The 25029-nt window shown below is 40.6% G+C and overlaps 2 protein-coding genes across 9 annotated transcripts in view; one reads left to right on the forward strand and one right to left on the reverse strand.

The window, feature by feature from the left end:
• Nucleotides 1-596, reverse strand: part of NUGGC (nuclear GTPase, germinal center associated) — a 67086-nt gene extending 66490 nt beyond the window's left edge. Inside the window, exon 1 of one of the 2 annotated variants that reach the window (XM_009212753.4) lies at nucleotides 531-596. The gene's annotated coding sequence lies outside the window, so the exon portion shown is untranslated. The remainder of the gene's footprint in view (nucleotides 1-530) is intronic. The other variant, XM_017961888.3, reaches the window with a different exon arrangement.
• Nucleotides 370-25029, forward strand: part of ELP3 (elongator acetyltransferase complex subunit 3) — a 103627-nt gene continuing 78967 nt past the window's right edge. For 4 of the 7 annotated variants that reach the window (XM_021942169.2, XM_021942168.2, XM_021942171.2 and 1 more), the window contains exons 1-7: nucleotides 594-761; nucleotides 4710-4809; nucleotides 7059-7197; nucleotides 13608-13678; nucleotides 14810-14873; nucleotides 17226-17294; nucleotides 19861-20015. In XM_021942169.2, coding sequence (XP_021797861.1) covers nucleotides 743-761; nucleotides 4710-4809; nucleotides 7059-7197; nucleotides 13608-13678; nucleotides 14810-14873; nucleotides 17226-17294; nucleotides 19861-20015 — 617 coding nt within the window. In that variant the 5' untranslated portion in view covers nucleotides 594-742. Of the gene's footprint in view, nucleotides 888-3346; nucleotides 3435-4709; nucleotides 4810-7058; nucleotides 7198-13607; nucleotides 13679-14809; nucleotides 14874-17225; nucleotides 17295-19860; nucleotides 20016-25029 lie in introns of all 7 variants that reach the window. The other 3 variants (XM_021942173.2, XM_021942167.2, XM_021942174.2) reach the window with 3 other exon arrangements.

A 25029-nucleotide genomic window follows, 5' to 3' on the forward strand; every position in this document is an offset into this window, starting at 1 on the left:
CCTCCCGAGGTGGGCATAGCGCTGGTATTACAGGCGTGAGCCACTGCGCCCGACCCCAAGCTTAACTTTTTTCTTTGGCAGAGTTTAGGGTCCCGAGATGTTATTTTCCTTCCACAAGAGACATTCACAGCTTTCATGATGGTTACCGATCATATGTGCCATTCATCTAAGACCAAGGTGACCACGTGGTCCCAAAGCCTGCACCTTGGATTGTTACTCGATTCCTGCCTGGTCTCTTCCAGGCCCTCGGTTAGTTTCCACAACTAGTGAAAAGTTCCTCCTCCGTGGTCTCGCCCATTCACGTTCCCACCTCCCCCCCCCCCCGCCCCGGATGTGACGACCCTGGGCTCCCACTCCCCCTCATGAGAGACTACCCACTTCCACCCTTTTACTTAGACTTCCTGACGTAGCCTCTATCCAAGAGCTCTGTCTCACATTTGTACTGCCCAGGTCGAGCTTTCTAACCCCAAGATACCACTCTGTTCAGACGCTCCCATCCTCCATCCCTGAGACCCGGGTCAGGATCGCACCTGAGAGGCCTCTGGTGCCGCAAGCTACCCCGCTAGTTGCAACAAGGGGCGGGGCGGGGCTTTGTGCTCGTCGGCTTTTCGGCAAGAGCTTTACGATACATTGACCGACATTTTACGACAGGCGGGGTTGCTTTGTGGCTGTGAGCTTTCCCCGAGGTCTGAGTTTGTGGCTGCATTTTTATACCTGGTGGCTCTGCTACGGCGGCGCAGAAATGAGGCAGAAGCGGAAAGGTGCGAAAGGGAAGGATATGGGGAAAAGGGGTGGTCCGAAAGGGGCGAACGCCCAGGCAATCAAATGCTGAACCAGACTTCTCCCGCGAGAATCCGCTACCCAGTCCAGTCGCCCCGCCACCTAGGGTCAGTCTCTCCATTCCAGCCCCAGAGCCTTCTCGTTTCTTCTGTTTTGCTTTTGGAAGCACCCTACCTTTCCTCTTTTCCTCTTTGGCAGTCACTTGGTGTCTTTTGTTTGAATGGCAGGGAAACCTTTATTCCAAGATATGTCCTCCGAGGAGTTAACGTCGATTTAACGGGTTGTGGGACTTTTCATTTGTTAAGATTTGTTTCACGACACATTTGACGTGTTAGTTTGAGAGTTTCTTTTAAAGCCTTATGTTAAGATATGAAAAAAAAGCCTTAATTATCCTTGGATTCAGTGTAACAGTTGTGCATGCAATTATTCTCATTTTTATTACCTCCTGAGTTAGCATGGAACAATTCCACCTTTGGTTTTTCAACAGAACGGATTCAAATTTGAAATATTCTCTCACAGGTTCTGTTTCTATTTCTATACACTCGTTTGACCAGCTGGTCTAATCATGGTAATGGTTGTCAGAATAATAGCTACCATTTATTGAGCCTGTATTTTGAAGTCGGTATCATTTCCGTTTCACAGATGAAGCTGAGATTCAAAGAGTTAAGTAACTTTCCCAGACCAAAATTGTACTTAGGTATGGAGCTGGTTGGCCAGGCTGTATCTATGACCTCAAAAAACATAAAATGAAAAATAAATACATCGTTAGTCACTATGCTTCTTGACATTAACTGCTATTTTTCTTTATTGCAAGCAACAATTCTAAGTGTCCAAGTTACCTTCGTTTGGGTCTTGTCATATTTGCATGCCCTAAATTAATTTGTTATCTCACTCTAACTTGCTCCTTCTCAATCTGTCAGGATTCTTTTAGCGTCTTCTGTCACCAAGTCATGTTGGTTCTTACTTAGAAATTACCTCTTGAAATAGTTTATTCCTCTACATTTTGACCGCCAACCTCCTAACCCACCTTCATCACTAACTAATATTTGAATGGTATTTTAGCTTTCATATACATTATTTATGTGAATCTTAGAATGGTTTTGTGACATTTGGATGTATTATCCTAATTTTACAGACAAGGAAATGGGCGCTCAAAAGTTGATCTCGGCCAGGCGCTGTGGCTCATGCCAGTAATCCCAGCACTTTGGGAGGCCAAGGCGGGTGGATCACTTGAGGTCAGGAATTGGAGACCAGCCTGGCCAACATGGTGAAACCCCGTCTCTACTAAAAATACAAAAATTAGCCGGGCGTGATGGCAGGCGCCTGTAATTCCAGCTACTTGGGAGGCTGAGGCTGAGGCAGGAGAATCGCTTGAACCTGGGAGGTGGAGGTTGCAGTGAGCCGAGATCGCACCCACTTCAGCCTGGGTGACCGAGCAAGACTCTGTCTCAAAAAAAAAAAAAAAAAGGTTGATCTTTTCCTTTACCACACACCTAGTAGGGATTGGGACTGGATCCTGTTTTAGATTTTGTGGGTTTTTTAAAACAATGTTGCCTTTCAAGAGCCGTTTGCATAGTACCCAGATTATATGTGTTCTTTTTTACTTTCTGAATCATTCTTTGTACCAATACATATTCTTACCTTCCTTAAACATTACTTTTATCTTTTTATTTCCAAAGTTGAGAATATGTAATTCTTCACTGTCTACTGCATTCCATTTCAATGCCTTTGCCTAGTGGCCAGGGTCCCCTGTAATCTGTTCTTTACTAAACCCTGTTAGAAAGGTGGATTCTAGTTAGACTGTGCTCTTTCACACAAAGATAGATAATTCCTATGCCTGACATTATTTGTTCTGGATTGCCTTCTGTTTTGCATGTCCAAATCTTGCCCTATCTTTAAAGATCCCTGTGCCATTTCCTCCATGAAGCCTTTTCCTACTCATTTACTCTTCCAGTTCTTGATACACTCAAGAGCTATGCAAGTGGTTTCCAAATATTTTTCTCTTCTTATCGGCCGATCCCCTTTTACCCTCCAAATAAATTCTTCTACAGAACCTCAATATATAAACAGCTGAAAGCAGAGCTGCTGTGGTGGAAGTAAAGAGACCCCCTCTTTTTTTCCCCCCTGCCTTATTTTTCTCTTCCCTTCTCCCTTCCTCTGCCATGACCACCACCAGTCCTACCTCTGTTACATGGCCCCTGAGGCACCTTTGTAGAACTCTGAAAGTGCTGAGTTACATGGTTTGGAAAACATTTAGCCTTTGATTATAGATGGACTTTATTTCTCTCAAAAATTGTGTATATGTTAGCCTTGCCTCATTAAATTAGATGCAGTGTGCTACAGTGAAAAAAAGCATGGAAGTTGTGGTGAAAAGAGCTGGATTTGAGTCTTGGCTCTGCTGTTTACGATGGCTTGTTAACTTGCCTTAGCCTCATTTTTCACATCTATAAAATGGGATAACAGTACCTACCTTCCGTGTTATTCTAAGGATTCAAATGAGATAAAGTAAATGTGAGGCCTCCATAACTGCCCGGGCCTTCCATCCACACTTTTCATTATCTTTTAGCTTTCTCTACAATATGAGTTCTCAACCCCCTGGGCTGCGGACCAGTACCAATTCATGGCCTGTTAGGAGCTGAGCCACACAGAAGAAGGTGAGCAGCAGGCGAGCAAGTAAAGCTTCATCAGTATTTGCAGCCACTTCCCATCACTCACGTTACTGCCTAAGCTCTGCCTCCTGTCACATCAGCAGTGGCATTAGATTCTCAAAGGAGCCTGAACCCTGTTGTGAACCGGGCCTGCAGTGGATCTGTGTTGTGTGCTGCTTATGAGAATCTAATGCCTCATGATCTGTCACTGTCTCCCATCACCGCCAGATGGGACTGTCTAGTTGCAGGAAAACAAGCTCAGGGTTCCCACTGATTCTATGGGAATAGACTTTATTATGGTGAATTGTATAATTATTTCATTATATATAACAATGCAGTAATAATAACAATAAAGTGCACAATAAGTATAATACGCTTGAATCATCCCAGAACCACCCTGCTCCCCTGGCCTGTGGAAAAATTGTCTTCCACAAAACCATTCCCTTTTATCAAAAAGGTTGGGAACCACTGCTCTACAGGCAAGAAGCTTGCTTGCCAACAGCTTCCAAGGTGATATCCCACAACTTTTGTCCCTGGAAAAAGACTGGCATTTTTTATCTTGAAGAAAAGAGCTCAGATTGGCCTGGCTTAGAGATATGCCCATCCTTCAACCAATTTTTGAACTGTGCTTGAGTAGATGAAGTCGTACAAGAACCTGTCAGCTTCTGCTGTTGCCTTTGGATGAGAGCGGGAGCTCCAGTTGCCAGAAGCTCATGATGGTGGGCAGACAATATTTTAGAAATGCATTAAGATTCTTAGGCAGATACCTGGGTTTGAGTTTCAGCTTTACTCCTTGATAGCATCTTTATGTAATAGGCACATATTCTTGTTCTGTCTGCCTCTGTTCTGAGAATCACCTGAATTCATGCATCTAAATGTTCTTTATGAACGCTAAAGTATTATGCAAATATTAGTAATTACAACTCTGGAGATAAAGGGAAGAGAATTACTTTGGTCCTTTCGTGTGTGATTAGGTTCTTTCTTCTCACATTGTTTCTACTCCTTCTTGTATCCTTTCCTGTATTTATTTGTAATCATCTCATAGAGTATGTGCTTCTAAAGGGAGCTTTTCCCATATCTATATAAAGCCAGGTTTGTTTTAAATTAAAGATACAAAAGATATGATCAAATCATAAACAATAGAGGTTTAGCATCTTCTGAATTTGAGCTATTCATTTGGCATATTTGTATGGTTTTGGAAGGAAAACTGCTACTAAATCAGATTTTAAAATCTTGATTGAATGATACGATTTTTGACATTGTTGAATATTAACTTTCCAGGAGATCTCAGCCCTGCTGAGCTGATGATGCTGACTATAGGAGATGTTATTAAACAACTGATTGAAGCCCACGAGCAGGGGAAAGACATCGATCTAAATAAGTAAGTGGATATAAAAAGACAGCAAGCTTGTTCTTAGGTAGCAGATCTCTTTTATGAAATTATCTAGTACTACTTGTTTTCCAGCTCAAGTTTTGTTTTAGTTGAGAATTTTAGCTTTCTGCCTTGCCTTGTCATTCATTTCTTAATGGCAAAATTGTCTCAGCTTAAGAATACTAATAGCTTCTAACATTTATTGTGCACTTACTGTATTCCAGACACTGTTGCTAGTGCATTATATGTATTAGCTCAGTTAATCCTCTCAAAATTCTGTGAGTACTGATATCAGCCACACTTGACAGGTGGGTAATCTGAGCCAGAGAGTGGTTAAATAATTTGTCCATGGGTAAGTAACTAGTAATTGGCAGAGCTAGGATTTGGAATTAGGTCAGCCATCTCCAGAGCCCATGTTCTTCTGTGCTGCATTGCTGCACATCCTACTTTCCTTCCCTACTGTCTCAGCTGAAGCAGCAGCTTTCTGTCAGGAAAACCCTCGCTTTGGGGCCGCTGATCTAATCCAACCCTCCCCTGCTGTGGAACCTCTTTGACACATTCATCCACTTCCTCTCCATAATCATATTCAGCTTGGACTTTCCTACAGTCTCAAATAAGAGTTGTCTTTCATCTCTGCATCTATTTTTTTTTTTAAAACTATAATATATATTCGCTCTGTGTAGATCTTCCCGAATGAAAGGGTTCTCTCCCCAGCCCTAGGTCATCTAATCACCACGTATAGGAATGACCTTTTTTGAGATGCTATTCTCTGATACTTGAGATGCTGCAATATTTTACCCCTTCCTTGAATCCTCATGCTTAGTAAATATTTGCTACAGGAATAAATAAGTAAATAATTATCCTCTTCTGACTATAAAGTTATTATATTTTACTGATTTTTCTACCATGTCTTTAGCAGCTTTTCTTCCTTTTTTTGTTATACCCCTGATTATACAAATCTTTAATTTCTAGTGAACATTTCTACATCTTACATATATTTGTTGTTCTCTTTAATTTGGCACATCTAAAGCTAAAGCTGCCATCTTCCTTAAAACTCGTCCCTCTTCAGATGTCACCAGCTTATTATTGGAAGGTCTCTCAGTCTGGCTTCAACCTGCTTTTCCAAGTTTTTAAACCTCTGTACCTTTACATTGAAAATCTGCTTTCTGTCAAGTTGGTCTACTTGTATTTCTTAAAATATATGCATTCCTGTTTTTGCATCTGCACATAAATCAGCCCCTGTGCCCTCCATATCATCTTTGTGTCTTTACTGACTGAGACCTACTCTTTCTTCTGTGCTCATTTTCCATAAATATCTCCCCGGCACACATCAGATTCCTCCCTGAATTCTGGAAGCACTCATTGTTGGTATGTGTGTGTGTTTTATGACATATGTTTTAATCATTTATACATTAATTTTTTCGGCATGCCTGTCTGCAAACATGTAAACATAGAACATGAAAGGACTGTGCCTTGCACATTTGAACATACCAAGTATTCAATATTCAGGCAACCTCTTGTACATGTTAGGTACTCAGTTAATATTTGTTGACAATGATATGAGCACTTCACAGATATTTCTAGATGGATTAAAGTTAGAAGACAGGGTGACTGTTAGAGTTTGGCTAGCAGGCACAAGGAAAAGCTGGTAAAAGTTTTTTTAAACTTTCAAAAATACGTACTTTATTTCCTATTTGGTTCTGTGTAGCCATCCTTGATTTTTTTTTTTTTAATTGTTTTGCCTAAGACAGTAGTTGTCAACCAGGGGTGATTTCCTCCTCAGGACATTTGGCAACGTCTAGGGACATTTTTGAGTGTTACAACAGGAAGACAGGAAGAAGGCTGGTAATGCGTAGAGGCCAAGGATGCTGCTAAACATCCCTCAATTCACTGGCCACCTGCCACAGCAAAGAACTGTGTGGTCCCAAACATCAGTAGTGCTGAGGTTGAGAAAGGTGGAGTCAGAATAGTCATTTGAAGCTGCAGCACTATTCTGAACTAGATCTGTATTGTGTCATTGTCCTTTTCCCTCCATAGTCCTGGTTTTCTTTCTGGTACTCGAGGGTGGGAAGTAGTCATTGACTCGTGAATTTTGTTCTTCTATTTCCCTGATAGTCACAGATCTTAAAACTATTCTTGTCACATGATGAAGGGATTAGAGAGTGACAGTTGTTAATGATATTGGTTATAGATCATACTCTTGATAGCATGTCCTTAAAATACCGTGATCTTGATAATGTGAAATGCTTTACTTTCAGGGTGAAAACCAAGACAGCTGCCAAATATGGCCTTTCTGCCCAGCCCCGGCTGGTGGATATCATTGCTGCCGTCCCTCCTCAATATCGCAAGGTCTTGATTCCCAAGTTAAAGGCGAAACCCATCAGAACTGCCAGTGGGGTGAGTGATTCTACTCATGAAGTGTCGACACACTGGGTATCTGTTCTGGCAGAAGTCCCTGCCTCATGTAACACCCGTGTAGTGAGGTGGAGGTTGGGGATTCTGACTAATGAAGTCCCCGTATTAGGATATGTGCTGGAATGGAGACCTGTGCTGAATGCAAGGAGAGCAGAAAGGGGAAAAAAGTATAATTTTGATTAAAGGAGTAGAAGATGTTTTGACTTCTTTTAAAGTATGGATTCAGGCTTGGTGATAATCACAATAGGATAAATGTTGGTCATCTTAAGCGGGTAGCTTTCAGTATAATTGATGCTTATGAAAGGTACTTTTGAAAGGCAGTTAATGGTGCAAAGTAGTTCTATATATGGTCATTATGAGCACTGTGGAAATCCAGAGGACAGCGATGTCCCTGCAGCAAAAGGGGCTGGGGAAGGCCCAGTAGAAAGCACAGAGCTTGCTTGACCCATAAGCCAAGAAGAGCAGGCTCGAAGTATCATGGGATCTAGGACAGAGGGGCTAAAGCACAGAGGTAGAGAATGACAGGAAGGGTGTAGTGCACGCAGGGAATAGCGAGTATGCCACACCGAAGGGCGTTAACAGTTCAGGAGAGTAGGACTGTGCATTGAACAGATAGTTTGGGATCAGCTTATAAAAATCTTAAATGTCTGGCAAAGCAGCTAGATAATAGGAAACAAAAGTTTTGAAAAAGGGAGTAATATGAACAAAGTAGATTTTCAGAAAATTTATTTGGATACAACGTGCAGGGTAGTTCGGAGACAAAAAGACTAGTTTAGACGCTCTTGGTATGATCTCAGTATGCAGTGTTAAGGACTTGAGTTAGGAGGGAGACTCTAGGATGAAAAAAGATGAGTGTGAGATACATGCGCGGAAATTGATAGAATTAAGACCCTCTTAACATATGGTCCCCAGAACCAAATTTTTCCTGATATGATCTCACAAGTTCATTCTGTTATTTGAACTGGGATATTATATTCCAAGCAGCTTGTGTTGACTTAGTGACCATGTCTCCTGGATCACGTTACGTTTGTGGCTAATTAAACCCTAAGACTTTAACATACAATGTACCACCAAACCTCATATCATCTTCTTTGTACTTAAGTGTTTTTGTTTTGTTTCGTTTGTTTGCATCTAGTGTAAAAAGTTTGTTGACCGGCACGGTGGCTCACGCCTGTAATCCCAGCACTTTGGGAGGCCGAGGTGGGCGATCACGAGGTCAGATCGAGACCATCCTGGCTAACATGATGAAACCCCATCTTTACTAAAAATACAAAAAAAAAAAAACAATTAGCTGGGCGTGGTGGCGAGCGCCTGTAGTCCCAGCTACTCTGGAGACTGAGGCAGGAGAATGGCGTGAACCTGGGAGGTGGAGCTTGCAGTGAGCTGAGATTGTGCCACTGCGCTCTAGCCTGGGTGACAGAGCAAGACTCTGCCTCAAAAAAAAAAAAAAAAAAAGCTTGTTAAGAAAAACTAATAGTCCATGCCCCTCTCACCTCCCTTTTTCTACCCTAGGACAACCATTTTTAACTCTTAGCCAATTTCTTTAGCATTAACTTCCATATCCCTAAATAAAATAACATTCTTTATATAATAGATAAGTCTTGACTTTCTTTTTTTTCCGTGAGACAGAGACTTGTTCTGTCGCCCAGGCTGGAGTGCAGTGGCACAATCTTGGCTCACTACAACCTCCACCTCCCAGGTTCAAGAGATTCTTGTGCCTCAGCCTCCCAGGGAGCTGGGATTACAGGCATGTGCCACAATGCCCAACTGATTTTTGTATTTTTAGTAGAGACAGGGTTTCACCATGTTGGCCAGGCTGTTCTCGAACTCTTGACTTCAGGTGATCTGCCCGCCTCAGCCTCCCAAAGTGCTGGGATTACAGACATGAGCCACTGTGCCTGGCCGACTTTTTAGGGTTAAGCATTATGTGTGGGCTTGCCACTAAAGAAGACAGAAACTTAGCAACCTTTCAGCCTGCCTGGTAAACCGAGGCTTCTGTGATACCACCCTCTCTCTTTTTCCTTCTATCTCTGATCATTTCTGTCCTTTCTTTGAGGGCTACCCTTGTTGTGCTTGCCTCTAAAAGTTGGTGTTTTCTTTTGTCCTGGGCCCATTGTGTTTGGTACTTTACATGCTTTGGTAACCTCATCCATTTGATGATTTTACTGTTACTGTATGCTGACTCCCAGCACGAACCATTCCCTGAACTTCAGCCTCCTGTCAGATTGTCAGTTAGGTATCTGTCTTTTGACTGCCTAAGAACCTCCTCAAGTATAACATAACCCAAACTAATACCAAACATGCTTATTCACCTTTCCTGTCCATGTTAGTTCATGGTACCACTGTGCACTCAGTTTCCAAAAAATGTGAAATGCATTTTCCATTCCTACTGCCACTGGTAGGAATGCTTTGACGTTTATTATTTCTTGTTTAGATTATTTCAGTCATTTCCTTACTTGTCTACTTTGTCCTACCTGCATGAAATTCATCTTTGACAGTGTCACAGAGTGATCTATTGAAAGTATCAGAAACACACAGCTGGTGGCCATTCCTTATCTACTGCCATTCTCACCTCAATGCCTTTATTCTTGCTGTTTCTCTGATGATGTTTTGTTTATTTTATGCAGTAGTTTTAGGTTTACAGAGAAAAAAAAATTATATACTTCCTCTAGTGCCTTCACACCTACTCCAGTTTCCCTATTATTAATATCTTGCATTGTTTGGTACATTTGTTATAATTGATGAACCAATATTGCTGCACTATTATTAACCAAAGCGTGTAGTTAACATTAGAATACCCACGGTGTTCTACATTCTGTAGGTTTCACCAATGCATAATGTCGTGTATCCACTATTACAGTGTCGTATGAAATAGTTTCACTGCCCTAAAATCTCCTATTTGTGGCCGGGCGCGGTGGCTCATGACTGTAATCCTAGCACTTAGGGAGGCTGAGGTGGGCAGATCAGCTGAAGTCAGGAGTTCAAGAACAGCCTGGCCAACATGGTGAAACCCCATATTTACTAAAAACACAAAAATTAGGCAGGCGTGGTGGCAGGCGCCTGTAATCCCAGCTACTTGGGAGGCTGAGGCAGGAGAATAGTTTGAACCAGGAGGCAGAGGTTGCAGTGAGCTGAGATCATGCCATTGCACTCCAGCCTGGGTGACAGAGTGAGATTCTGTCTCAAAAACAAACAAAAAAAAAACCCAGCTCCTATTTGTCCCTCTCCCTCTGCATGCTCCAGACGTAACTTGACTACCACTGAGTGTTTTACTGTCTTTAATAAAGTTCGCTTTTTCCAGAGTTTCATGTACAGTAATTGGAATCATACAGCCTTTCCACTTAGCGATATGGGTTTAAGTCTGTCATGTCTTTTTGTGGCTTGGCAGGTCATTCCTTCTTTTTAGTTGCTGAATGATATTCCATTGTACGGATGTACCACTATTTGCTTATTCATTCACCTATTGAAAGACATCTTGGTTGCTTCCAATTTTTGGCAGTTTTAAACAAAGCTGTGTGAAGGTTTTTGTGTCCGCCTACATTTTCAGCTTACTTGAGTAACTGTCAAGAAGTGCAACTGGTAGATCATATAGTAAGACTGTGTTTCACTTTGTAAAAGACTGCAAACTCTTCCGGTGTGGCTGCACTATTTTGCATTCCCACCAGCCGCAAATGAACGCTGTGATGCTCCACATCCTTGCTAACACTTGAAGATGTCAGTGTTTTGGATTTTATTTAATTAATTTATTTTGAGATAGGGTTTTGTCCTGTCACTGAGGCTAGCGTGTGGTGGCATGATCACAGCTCACTGCAGCCTCAACCTCCCAGGTTCAAGCTATCCTCCCACCTCAGCCTCCCAAGTAGCTGGGACAACAGGCATGCACCACCACACCAGCTAATTTTTGTGGGTTTTTTTGTAGAGACAGGGTTTCACCATGTTACCTAGGATGGTCTTGAACTCCTGGGCTTAAGGGATCCTCCCACCTTGGTCTCCCAAAGTGCTGTGATTATAGGTGTGAACTGTGGTGCCCAGCCAGTGTTTTGGATTTTACTATTCTCACAGTTGAACAGTGGTATCTCTTTGTTTAGTTTGTAATTCCCTAATGACATGATGTTGAGCATCTTTCCGTACACTTATTTGCCACTATATATCTTCTTTAGTGAGATATCTATTCACATCTTTTGCCCTGTTCTTAATTGGGTGTTTTTTATTAGGTTTTAAGAGTTCTTTGTATATTTTAGCTGGAAATGGTTTATCAGGTACCTATTATGCAGATGTTTTCTCGCAGTCTGTGGCTTTTCATTGTCTTTCTTAGAGCACAACTTTTAAATATAGACAAGTAGGTTTGTAACCCATTTTGAGTTTGTATTTGAGTTCGTGTTTGTGTTTTCCTTGAAACACCATGGTTGTTAACTTGGATACATTACTGTCATCTAAGCCTCAGACCTCACATAAGTTTCACCAACTGTTTCCATAACGTCCCACAGAACCTAGTTCAGAATCACCTATTGCTTTTAATTGTCATATCTCTTTAGTCTGGACATTTCCTTTGTCTTTTTTGGACTCCATTACCTTAACACTTTTGAAGATTTCAGGCAAGTTATTTTGTAGCATGTCCTTTAATGTGGGTTCATCAGCTGTTTCCTCATCATGAGATTCAGCTTATGCGTCTTCGGCCTGTGCATCACAGAAGTGGCACTGCGTTCTTCTCATCATCTTCCATCCGGTAGTGCCTAGGTTCAGCTTTCCTATCACTGACATTTCTTATTTTGATCAAGATGCTATCCACCAGACTTACCCTCTGTCAAATTATTTTTTCCCACTTTGTATGAAGAAGTGCTGTATGGAGAAATACTTAGAAACTAGGTAAATATCTTGTTCCTCATCACATACCCAGTTCACACCTTTATTTGTGTGAAGGAATAAATAGTTTCCTCTTTGGTGGGTTGTCGTCTGTTACTATTTATTTTGATGCACAAATTATTGCAGACTTGACCAGTGAGAGCCTTTTCAAGGTGATTTCTATGTCTTTTTAAAATGTCCTCTTCATTCTTTGAGCAGTTTCTAGCTTTCTGGCACAATAAAATGTTGCAGGCTCAGCCAGACATGGTGGCTCACGCCTGTAATCCCAGCACTTTGGGAGGCTGAGCTGGGTGGATCGCCTAAGGTCAGGAGTTTGCGACCAGTCTAGCCAACAGGGCAAAAACTTGTCTCTACTAAAAAAAATACAAAAAATTAGCCAGGCATGGTGGCACATGCCTGTTATCCCAGCTACTTGGGAGACTGAGGCAGGGGAATTGCTTGAACCCAGGAGGTGGAGGTTGCAGTGAGCCAAGATTGCGCCCTTGCACTCCAGCCTGAACAACAGAGTGAGACTCTGTCACCAAAAAAAAAAGAAAAGAAAAGAAAGGAAAGAAAAATGTCCCAGGCTCATCTTAGACTTTCTTTGTTCCAGCCCTGGAATCAGCCATTTCCCCAAGGAGCCCTGATTTCTTTTAGTGGAGAAGGATATTTAGAAACTAAGACCTGAGTACTAGGTGTGCTTACTGCTATTAGGGTGTTATGCCACCAGACTCTCTGAGTGAATCAAGCAAGGACATATATATGTATAGCTGCATACATATATGCACACATATATATGTAACACATTTCCATTTGTATTTATTTATTAGTCTACCATATGTTGAACACTCTGATGGACCACAATACCTTTAATTCCACCCAGCCCATAGAGTTCATTCTGCTTTTCTCTCTTTCCATGTTTGTAGCTACTTCTCTGACAGTGAGAAGGCTTGCATTCGCTTTCATAAATGGCCAGATTTGACCAAGTGCCCCGGATGTAACCAATCTCGCGTCTCTGCCACTGCCTCCTGTCCTCACCTCACTGAGGCTCTGTCAGACCCCTCTGAAGTTATTTACACCCAGACCCTGAAACATGAAGCTGTTAGTTTAATAGTCCCTGCTGCAAATATTGAGATCCAGTGTGTTCATGAGGCATTTGAGTCACAAAGGTTAGGTTTATATATAACTTCATAGAATTGCATAAAGTAATTTTTTTCTTACAGGCTATTTAGTAAGATAATCAGAGAGAGAAAGACTAAGAATCACTGTGGCTTTAACAGTTAATTTATTTTGTACTTAATTTATTGTAAAATGGAATATAAATTCACGTATATAATACATATGGACAATTTAAAGATAATTAATGTTAAATAGAGATCACTCTTGTACCCAGTGCCCAGCTTAAGAAATACAGCCTCGTCAATACCTTTGAAGCCCGGTCTTGCCACTCTCTGGTTGCATTCCTCTCCTTCCTTCCAAGGGATAACCACTCTGTGGCGTTTTGTATTAATTATCCTATAATAGCTTTTTTATTCATCTTTCTTTTATAGATTGCTGTTGTGGCTGTGATGTGCAAACCCCACAGATGTCCACACATCAGTTTTACAGGAAATATATGTGTGTAAGTATGGTGATTTTGTTAAATTGTATGTGTGTGTGTTTTATTTAAACTAAGTATGCCCCCTCGAGCCCTTAGTCAGTACATGCTGGTAATATTTAAAACTTCGACTTAATAGATTTATAGATTACTCCTTTCAAACAAGCAACCATTGGCAGATATTTTAGTGCTTTAAAATTGGAATATATGGGGCCGGGCACAGAGGCTCACGCCTACAGTCCCAGCACTTTGGAAGGCTGAGGCAGGCAGATCACCTGAGGTCAGGAGTTTAAGACCAGCCTGGCCAGCACCGTGAGACCCCATCTCTACTAAAAATACAAAAATTTAGCTGAGCATGGTGGCATGTGCTTCTAGTCCCAGCTACTTGGGAGGCTGAGGCAGGAGAATCCCTTGAACCTGGGAGGTGGAGGTTGCAGTGAGCCGAGATCGCACCACTGTACTCCAGCCTGGGTGATAGAGTGAGACTGCATATCAAAATAAATAAAATTGGAACATATGAATATTTTAATTTGTTGCAATATACAATTTTAAAAATGTAGGTTATGGAACTCAAAATAGTAGACATTGGGATATGCAACTCAAAACAGCACATTCTCTTTAACTCATAAATGAAACATGGGAATATGAGCTGCCTAAATTCCACGTCAGAAATTTAAAATGAATTTGGATCAGAAATGTATCAAAATAAAAAATTATCCTTATACATAACCTTTAGATTTCTCAAACTCACCTATTGGAAAGAATTAGCAGAAAAGTTTGCATGATTCTGGGTAGGAAGATAAAAAGGAGGAAAGATTTTCTTGAGTGTGGTTCCCAAGAGAACACTGAGTATTGATTCAAACTTAGGAAAACTTCATTTCTGTTATTTGTCCCTAAAAGCTTAAACCTCTGAAATAACCACAACAGTAGTATTTTGAAAATGGGTGTAATAGTGTCTCTTTACATATTTATCTTATTTACTTGTTGGTAGAAAATAACGTTATTTACAGATACTGCAAAGGTAGATTCTTCTGTTAGGATTTGAAAAGGAAGCTCGTTTGTTATCAGGATTCTATGGAGACAGTAGATGCTTGAAACTAGCCGGTTGAACTCAGTTTTGCATCTGACATTCTTATTCTTTTGTTGTATTGGCAGATACTGCCCTGGTGGACCTGATTCCGATTTTGAGTATTCCACTCAGTCTTACACTGGCTATGAGGTACAGTAACTTTGAGGCTGTCCTGATGAAATGTTGCATCATGCTTTGCTTGTAGTATGGTTTTACCAGTACTGGCTTTCTGATAATTTTTTGTTTTTGTTTTTGGTTTTTTTTCTGATTATGAAAGCTGTTCATTCACCAAATATTTACCAGTGTCTACTAGTGTCCTAAATTGTTCTAGCCACTAGAGAAATACTTACATAAGCACTTCTTATCCCAAACGCTGTTCTAAGTGCTTTATAACTGTAAACCTTATTGCAGTGTTTTGAAGATAGACACTATCATTATCCCAGTTTGCCGATCAGGAAACTAGGGCATAGCGGGCTTAAACAGCTGGCCCAAAGACACACTGTTAGTAAGAGACAAGCAGGTTTCGAACTCTGCTGCTCACCACTACATTGTACTGTTGCTTTAGCAGTGGAAAATGGAGAGGGTCCCTTTATCTTCCAGAATTTACATGTTTTTTTCTTCTTTTTTTTGAGATGGAGTCTCGCTCTGTTACCCAGGCTGGAGTGCAGTAGCACGATCTCCTTCACTGCAACTTCCACCTCCTGGGTTCAAGCGATTCTCCTGCCTCAGCCTCCCAAGTAGCTGGGACTGCAGGCAAGCACCACCACGCCCAGCTAATTTTTGTATTTTTAGTAGAGACAAGGTTTCATCATGTTGGCCAGTCTGGTCTCCAACTGCTGACCTCAAGTGATCCGCCCACCTCGGCCTCCCAAAATGCTGGGATTATAGGCATTAGCCACTGCACCCAGCCTGGAATTTGTATTCTAATAATGGAAGGTAGACAGTAAAGACACAAGAAAAAGTATCAGGCACTCAAAAAACGCTAAGCAGAGATGTAAAATCGAGTAAGGTGATGGCAGCTGAGATGGTTTAGCTGTGGTGGTTAGGAAGGAATTCTGTGAGGAGGTAAGATTGAAGCGGAGTCTGAATGACAAGGAGCTAGTCCTAAGAATATGTGGAAGGGGCATTTCTAGCACAGAAGTCACTAGAATAAGACCCAAGGAAGGAAAGACATGGGGGTGTTGTGCAGTGCAGTGCAGAGAGTGAGGGAAGCATGAGGCTGGGAGGCAAATGAGCTGGGGTTTGTAAGCAAAGTTAAGGAGTTTCCATTTTAGTGTAGGAGTCATGAGAAACTATTAGGATTTAAGGCAGGGGAATGATACAATCCAGTTTAGTTTTTTTAAAAGATCATTTTGATGGCCATGTAGAGAAAGGGTTAGAGTGGGGACCAGAAGGAAGGCAGGAGGCCAGTGAGGCACTTTTGAAGGAGTCACCCTCCTCAGAAGAGCTCAGAAGCAGGAAACCTTGTGACTTTTTCTCATATGTGTTTTCATTTTTTTTCCTGTTTTCTAGGGTTCAAATTTTTTAAAATACAAGAGGAATGATTTTGTGAAAAGGCTTCCTCTCATTCCTATCCCCTAGCCATTCTTTTTTGCTCCTCCCCCTACCACTTAGTGTTGTCTATTATTTCCTCCCCATCCTTCAGGGATATTTTAGGGAATACAGCATACACAGATTGCCTATCCCTTATGTGAAATGCTTGGGACCAGAAATGTTTCGGATTTTGGATTTTTCTGGATTTTGGAATATTTGCATATGCATAATGAGAAATCTTGAGAGTGGAACCCGAGTCTGAACATGAGATTCATTTTTGGTTTATGTACAACTGATACACCTAGTCTGAATTAATTTTATACAGTATTTGTAATAATTTTGTGCATGAAGCAAAGTTTGTATTAAGTTTTAAAAAATTAAAAAATTTTGAGTTTTGGAGCATTTTTTATTTTTGGATTAGGGATGCTCAACCTGGACATATTCTTTGTTCGACTGATTCCATATGAGGTCGCCTATCAGAGTCCTCTTTCACTTTGCCTTTTATTTTACAATATCTTAGTGAACATTTTGTGTCATTACATTGTTTTGTGGCTGTAGAGTTTTCCACTGTATGATGGTAGCCATTAAAAATTGTGTGGTATTTTAGAAGCATATTTAAAAGTGACTTTATTACATGACTCTAGAATATGTATGCACGTCTGTGTCTGTGAGCAGAACACTTTGGCGACCCCGGAATTCCAGACGTGTTTATACAAAAGACAGACGTGATCCAAGGAGACACCCTGCTGTTGAGGTGCTTATGACAGTGCGGGTGGACACCTGCCGGATGTGATTTAGGACATTGTTTTGAACCCTGACAAGACTGAGAAAAATTAATGGGGATACAAGACATGTTTCAGTGTTCTGAACCATGGAGAGTTGTTTTTTTTTTTTTTTTTAATACAATCCTTTTGAAACTACTTTTTATTTTTAATTCAGTGTGAGCATAACAATATTTTTCTCTTCTAGCCAACCTCCATGAGAGCTATCCGTGCCAGATATGACCCTTTCCTACAGACAAGACACCGAATAGAGCAGGTACATTTTTTAAAAACATGTTTTTAAAAAATTAGCTGTTTATATTTACTAAGAAGGCATTGTTGGTTGAGACAAATTGAACCTGAAATAACGAAAAATGTGTTTTTCCCCTTTGTAAGTTTTCAGTATCCATCTGAGGGAGGGAGAATTTGCCATGCCTAGCAAGGTGAAAAACACTGCTTTCTTTAAAGACTGTATTTATTGTTTAAGGGTTTTATATTCTCTAAGTTTTTTTGTATTTGTAGAAAGTTATTAGTAGTATGAAATTTGTGGAATAAAAATGTATGAAAGTTCTTAGACAATAGGTGGACGTGTTGACTTTTAACTTCCAAAAGTCAGAATAAGAATTTTGACTGGCCAGGCCCAGTGGCTTATGCCTATAATCCCAACACTTTGGAAGGCTGTGACAGCAGGTCACTTGAGCCTAAGAGTTTGAGACCAGCCTGGGCAACATAGCAAAACCCCATCTACAAAAAATAAAAAAATTAGCATGGCGTGGTGGTGTGCACCTGAAGTCTTAGCTACTTGGAAGGCTGAGGTGGAAGGTTCCCTTGAGCCCAAAAGGTCAAGGCTGCAGTGAGCTGTGGTCATACCACTGCACTTCAGCCTGGGTGACTGAGCAAGAGCCTGTCTCAAAAAGAAGTATTGTGACAGATTTGTTGGGTGGAAATAGGAAATTTCCTACAAAGGAATACAAAGAAACTTGTGGGGGTATGGCATTATTCTATATCATGATCATGGTGGTGGGTAGATAACTCTAAATGCTCTCATCCATTGTACACTTAAAGTTAGTGGATTTTATCGTATGTAAATTATACCTTAGTGTAGCTAACCAAAAACAAGTACTACATACATGACCTTGCACTGTTCAAGAAATCTGAGCATTAATACAGATTTTCTTTATTTACAAGTTTATTTTAAACTTGTCCAATTTAAAGAATGTAAAGCACTGTCCATAGTTGTAACAGTAATGTATAGTAGGCACATCCAAGTCTAAAGTAGATAGTAATACATACTATAGTGGATAAGTTGTGTCTGGGTTTATTTATTGGCTTATTGGTGAATACTGTTCAGTTTTCATATCCAGTTTGCTGTCACCCAAGCATATGAGGAACAGGATTGTCAGTGACAGGAGAGGACCCCACCTGGGGGAGCCTGCATTTTTCCAAAAAGTGGGTTCTAAACTGACCTTTGCTTCAATTTCTTTTTGAGCTATGATAGTTAATTCATTTAAAATGTAAAACTGTTGAGCATGAAATGTTTATGTTTACCAAAAAAGGAGCATAATTTACAAGATTTAGAAATGAACATAGAGCAGTGATTCTTTTCTTAAATGCACTAGAATTACCTGGGTAACTTCTCCAAAACATGTGTCAGATCTTCGCCTCTGGATGTTCTGATTAAGTCAGCTTTAAGGTTCTAGCAAGATATTTTAAAAAGCTACCAGGGTAATTTTGATGAGTATCTCTTGGAAACAACGATAGATATAGAAATAGAGTATTCTTTTAGTGTTGATATATGTATACGCATGCATATATATAGTTTTTCTGTATAAATTTTTTTGCCATTTTCAGAAATTAGTGTTAATTTCAATACCTATTTTTAAAAATTAGAATCTTGGCTTATTGTAGTCAACAAAATGAAAGATTGGTATCATTCTCTTCCCTAGTAGAGGAGACCTAATATTTATTAATTAATTTATTTTTTTGAAACAGAGTGTCACTTTTATTGCCCAGGCTGGAGTGCAGTGGCACAATCGCAATCTCAGGTCACTGCACCCTCCACCTCCTGGTTCAAACCATTCTCTTGTCTCAGCCTCCAGAGGAGCTGGGATTACAAGCACGTCTGGCTAATTTTTGTATTGTTAGTAGAGATGGGGTTTCACTTTGTTGACTAGGCTAGTCTCAAACTCCTGACCTCAGGTGATCTGCCAGCCTGGTCCTCCTAAGTGCTGGGATTACAGGCATGAGCCACTGCACCTGGCCTGAATATTTCATTTTTAATCAGACTTTCACTTTTTTTTTAGAAAGCAGACTTGAAGTGCCTCCTGTGCTCAGAATCATCCATCAATTTTAGACGGCTGTCTTTATTTTTCTTTCTAATTTATTCTTGTTTTCTTCCATTACATCAAATTCTTATTATGTTACATAATCATTCATGTATCGTTGTTGACCATAAATGCCACCTCTTTGTCCCCTAGGCTTACCACCAAGTCTGACATAAAATACATGATCAATAAATACTTACTATTCTGCATTTTGTATTATATTTGTCTTTACTGGTTTCTAGTTTATATTCTTCGTGTTTTTAAATTTCCACTTTATACGTATTAAAGTCACGCCTCTTATTTGTTATTTTATGTTCTCATTCTCCTTATTTGAGTTGTACTCACTTTTTTTCTTTTAGACGAGCCTATTTTTTATCCACGGAATTAGCTGAATGTGTTTCATTACTTCTGATTTTTAAACTACTGATGAAAACACTGCAAAATAAGAGATTTGCAATGCCTTCTTAGAGTAGTTGCTTTTGCTTACATCATTCTAATGCTGATGAATTTGTCTTTCAGTTAAAACAACTTGGTCATAGTGTGGATAAAGTGGAGTTTATTGTGATGGGTGGAACGTTTATGGCCCTTCCAGAAGAATACAGAGATTATTTTATTCGAAATTTACATGATGCCTTATCAGGACATACTTCCAACAATATTTACGAGGCAGTCAAGTAAGAAATTCTTATTTTATCATAGTCTCCAGAGTGATTTTCAGTTTATGCTCCTAGCATTAGCTTACGAGAATGCCTTCTGCCCTGCATCCACATTCTTACTTCTCATAGTCTTTCTCGTTTCGTGGAAAGTTCTCATTTTCACGGAAATAATCCTTTCACTGAAATAATCCTTTTAAAGAAAAAATGAATATAGTTTGTTGACATAGTAGTGTTCTCAAACAGAGAGATTCACCAAATATGGTCCATGAAGGTCTTTTCAGCCTCAGGCTCGTCTAAACAACAGTAGTTTTGATTGGCCTAATTAAGTTTTTCAGCCCACCTAAGAAGGGGCGTGAGAGTGTGCTTTATTTGAAACATTTAACTGCTGTCAAATCAGCAAAACAAGGTACTGGTAGTTAAAAACTTAATTTAGAGTAAATATTTCATAATTATTAAATAATAACTTTGTGATTGGGATCTTAGTCTGTCTTGTGCTGCTGTAACAAAATATCTGAGACTAGGTAATTTAATGAACAGAAATTTATTGGCTCACAGCTTTGGAAGTTGGGAAGTCCAATGTCAAGGTCCTGGCATCTGGCAAGGGTACGTCATCACATGGCAAAAGGCAAGAAAAACAAAAAGCGGGCTAATTCATCCTTTTATAATGCCATTAATCTTACCCACAAGGTCAGATCGCTTCTCAAAGACCCCACCTGTTAATACTGTTACAATGACAATTTCAACATGAGTTTTAGAGGGGACAAACTCATGTTTGTCAAATCATGTGTTATTCAAACCACAAGTTAATTTACTCATTTTGAGTTCCAGTTGACAAAATTATGCATTATTTTGACACCTTGATTTTAGCAAGAAGAATACTACAGGTTAGTATGTAGCTCAGTGATTTAAGAAGTGAAAGTCTTAAAATAGTTTTTGTTTTCAGGCGTTGTGGGAACACCTGGATAGTTACTATTTTCCTTATTTAACAAATCCTTCTTGAGGGCCCACTAGATACTGTGTGCTGTTTTAGATCCTGGAAAGTGGTGGTATTTAGGCTGAGCCTGAAGTACAAGGAAGAGTTAGGCCAACAGCAGAAAGGATAAGATAAAGGGCCTGAAATGGGAAACAGCTTGGGTGTTCTAGGGACAGAGAGGAAGCCAGCATGGCTAGATCCTGTGTTAATCCATTTGTGTCACTATAAAGGAACACTTAAGACTAGGTAAGTTATAAAGAAAAGAGGTTTAATTGACTCCAGTTCTATAGGCTTCACATGAAGCATAGTGCTGGCATCTGCTTCTGGTGAGGCTTCGGGAAGCTTCCAATCATGGTGGAAGGTGAAGGGGGAGCCAGTACATCACATCACGGGTAGGGGAGGTGGCACACTCTTTTAAACAACAGATCTCACGTGAAACAACTGAGCGAGAACTCACTTATCACCAGGGAGACAGTGGTAAGCCATTTATTTATGAGGAATCCAGCCCTAGGACCCAAACACCTCCTACAAGGCCATACCTCCAACATTGGGGATCACATTTCAACATGAGATGTGGAGGGGACAAACACTCAAACCATGTCAGATCCCAGTGAACAAGAGAAAGAACATCATGAGATGGGGTTGAAGTGTTAGGTAAGGGCCAAGATACATGCTTTTGAGGAGTTGAAATTTTATTTGAAATGCAGTAGGAAGCAGATGAAGGGGAAGTGGCATGTTCTGGTTAACAGGTAGGGTCATTCTGGCTACTGTCTGGCTAATGAATTAGAGGAGTACCAGGGTGAAAGTGGGAAACCAGATAGAAGGCCATCTGATTACATCCATCCCTGCTCAGTTGGGGGCAGCAGCAGTGGTGATGGAGAGGAGATTGAGATAGAGGAAGGGATCAAGCCTGACACTAAGGTTCTGGCTGTCAGAAATGGTAGGAAGGTGGGGTAGGGCTGTATACTGAGGTGGAAAAGACAGCGGGAAAAGCAGAGAAAATCTCAGTGGGAGAAAAATCAAGAGTTCCGTTTTGGGTGTGTGAAATTTGAAGTGCCTGTGATATATTCAAGTGGAGATGTCAATGGGCTCTGAATACAAGAGAAGTCTGAGCTGATGGTACGAAAATGGGGATTATCAGCTCATAGGTAATGTTGCCAACCATGTAAATGGAGGAGACCACCTTGTGGGAGAGTTGTGGATCTCCAAAGTATACTAAGTGAAAAGCAATTTGTAGAGCAGTTCTTACAGTACAATCCCATTATTTGTGTGTTCATGCACATGCACACATACACATCTGTATATAAATGCATAGAAAAGGTGGCAGAATAATGGTCATCATAGATCTTAGGGCTGAGGAGGAAGGGACATGGGAAATGGGAGCAAAGGAGGATATTTCCCTTTGCTCCATGTACAGTGGGCCATGTTGTCATGGTGTTTAATATTCACTTATTTAATACTCATAGTAAGCCTTTGAGTTAAGTGTTCAGATTATCCCTGTTTTTCAGGTGGGGAAGCTGAGGCACAGAGAGATGAAGCAGTTTGCCCAAAGTTGCAGAGGTGGTTGGTGGTAGAGTGGGATGTAAACCCCAGGTAGCTTTGCTTTCAGAGCCTAACTTTGCAAGCTGTGCTAGGTGTCAGAATGTGAGTGTGTCTGTATGTATGTGCACGTGTGTGCACATCGTCAGAGCTTGACGGTCTTGGGAGGAATATGGCCTGTTTCTCCTTGCCCCCCTTCCCTACCACCCTCAGGCTTTTCTCTGGCTTCTCTTTTATATGGGGTGGGGGTTTCATATAGCTAATTATAAGATGGTTCAAATAGTGCCACCTCTTAAGATTTTTTGTGTAGGACCAAATTTTGAGTAGACCTAAGAGTGGTTTTTATTACCCTGTAAGTAAAGCAGTTCTTGGCACATAGTAAGCACAAGTAAATGCGTGAATGAATTTCAAATGAATGATCAGTTACCTTATGACCTGGGTATGGTTGCCTCTTGGAATTGGGAGCAGTCACATCTTTTTGTGCCCTCCCTACTCCCCCTACCCGCTTAACTTCCTTTGTTCTCCTTGGGTTTGTAAAAGTGAAAAGAAGAGAGGAGCTTTTTCATAAAATTTAATACCAAGGGTAGCTCAAAAAGCCCATGTGAAAGATTCGGCAGCTGAGAGAGTTTGTGTGCACAGCATCCCACTTCTGTTCGATTGACTCTAGGGAACGTAACAGGTGAATTCTGTGTCCGTGAACCTGGACCTGTAGCATTATGATCTCTTCCTCCTGCAGGGGCTTTAATAGCAGATGAGATGGTGACTATGTTGTTACTGCTCATTCAAAACTGATCAAGAGGCCGGGCGTGGTGGCTCACGCCTATAATCCCAGCCCTTTGGGAGGCCGAGGCAGGCAGATTGCTTGAGGCCAGGAGTTCGAGACCAGCCTGACCAACATGGCGAAACTTCCTCTCTACTAAAAATATAAAAATTAGCTGGGCGTGGAGGCTGGTGCCTCCAGTCCCAGCTACTCAGGAGGCCGAGGCATGGAAACACTTGAACCCAGGAGCTGGAGGTTGCAGTGAGCTGAGATTGCACTACTGCACTCCAGCCTGGGCGACAGAGTGAGACTGTGTCTCAAAAAACAAACAAACAAAAAAAACCTGATCATTAATGAGTCATGCTTAGTAAACGCTGAAGTCTTCAAACTTTAGAGGAGTAATGATATCATCCAGCTAATTACTCTTAATAATACTGAAAAATCAAACTATACCTTAGATAAAATGCAATTTGAGGAAAACCAACCTTTATTAGTTCAAAGCCAGGAGACGGGAATGGCAGCAGAATGTTCTCTCAGAGGGTTACTGACCACAATTTATTCAGCTCTGAAAATTCCCTGGCAGGGACATCTATCAAGATTAGTTTTTCTATGCACGCTTATATACTTCTACACTCCTTTCTTGGACCTTAATATGTAAGGTCTTCTTATCTTGAAGACCTTACATATTAAGTGGAATGGAGCTGTAAATATCTTAGACTTGCCTGTCTCCCCCATACAAATTTGCCACTAAGCTTTTCATCACCTACAGTTTGGGTCACCTGAGGTATATGAAGCAGGCCAACTAAGATCTGCATAGTGAACTTTTAGGATGTATCTAGTTTGACATTTTCATCGATTGAAACTAAAAATTTTGCTTTATTCTTGGTGTAACGTTTCATTTTTGCAGAAATGTTCTAGTGCTAGTGGTGCTTGAATGTAAGTTGTCCATCATTGGGTTGAAAATAGGGTTGTCGGGAGGCGGAGCTTGCAATGAGCTGAGATCCGGCCACTGCACTCCAGCCTGGGCGACACAGCGAGACTCCGTCTCAAAAAAAAAAAAAAAAAAAAAAGAAAATAGGGTTGTCTAGTACAGCAAACTCAGTGTTTGTAGAAAAAAGCCCTGTGGAAGAGAAAGCCTCTTTCAGTAATATTCTAGGCAGTGCCAGTGTTGTTTTGTTTCTGTTCTTGAATTTACCTCAAGAGGGCAACAAACGCTTTATTTTCAGATAAAAATTCATATACGATTTGGGTTTTCATTGCAACACATGTCATGAATGGCTCTTGAGAAGTAATAAAAGTACAATATGGGAGCCATAAAACCATCAATAAATTACACTGAATTCTGCCAACACACACTTTAAATGTTTTGCTGTTTTCTCTTAGTCTCTATATTTTTGGGAGATAATCTGAAAAAAAAAAAACAAACCCGATTTGTGGCATTTTGTTTCTTTGTTGGGGTAGAGTTTTACTACAGACCCCTCATAATAGAGTTTGTATTTGTTTTGAGGGAAACTTTGTATTTGAAGAAGTAATAGTCTTGTTCGTGCTATAGAACTAGAGACACAAAGTATTTTCAAGTGTTGGCATAATCGTGAAATAAAAAGCAGCCCAGAGAAGTTGTGGTTTTGACATAATGTGGCCCTCGGAAATGTTTGGATTTGACCTTGCCCTTCTCTCTTATCCTGCACAGAGCGAATGCGTGAAAACTGGTTGGTTTGCACAGCGTAGCCCACCTCTCTTAGATGTGAGGTGATGAACTT

This window comes from Papio anubis, chromosome 8, assembly GCF_008728515.1.
Source record: "Papio anubis isolate 15944 chromosome 8, Panubis1.0, whole genome shotgun sequence".
Classification (NCBI taxonomy): Eukaryota; Metazoa; Chordata; class Mammalia; order Primates; family Cercopithecidae; genus Papio; species Papio anubis.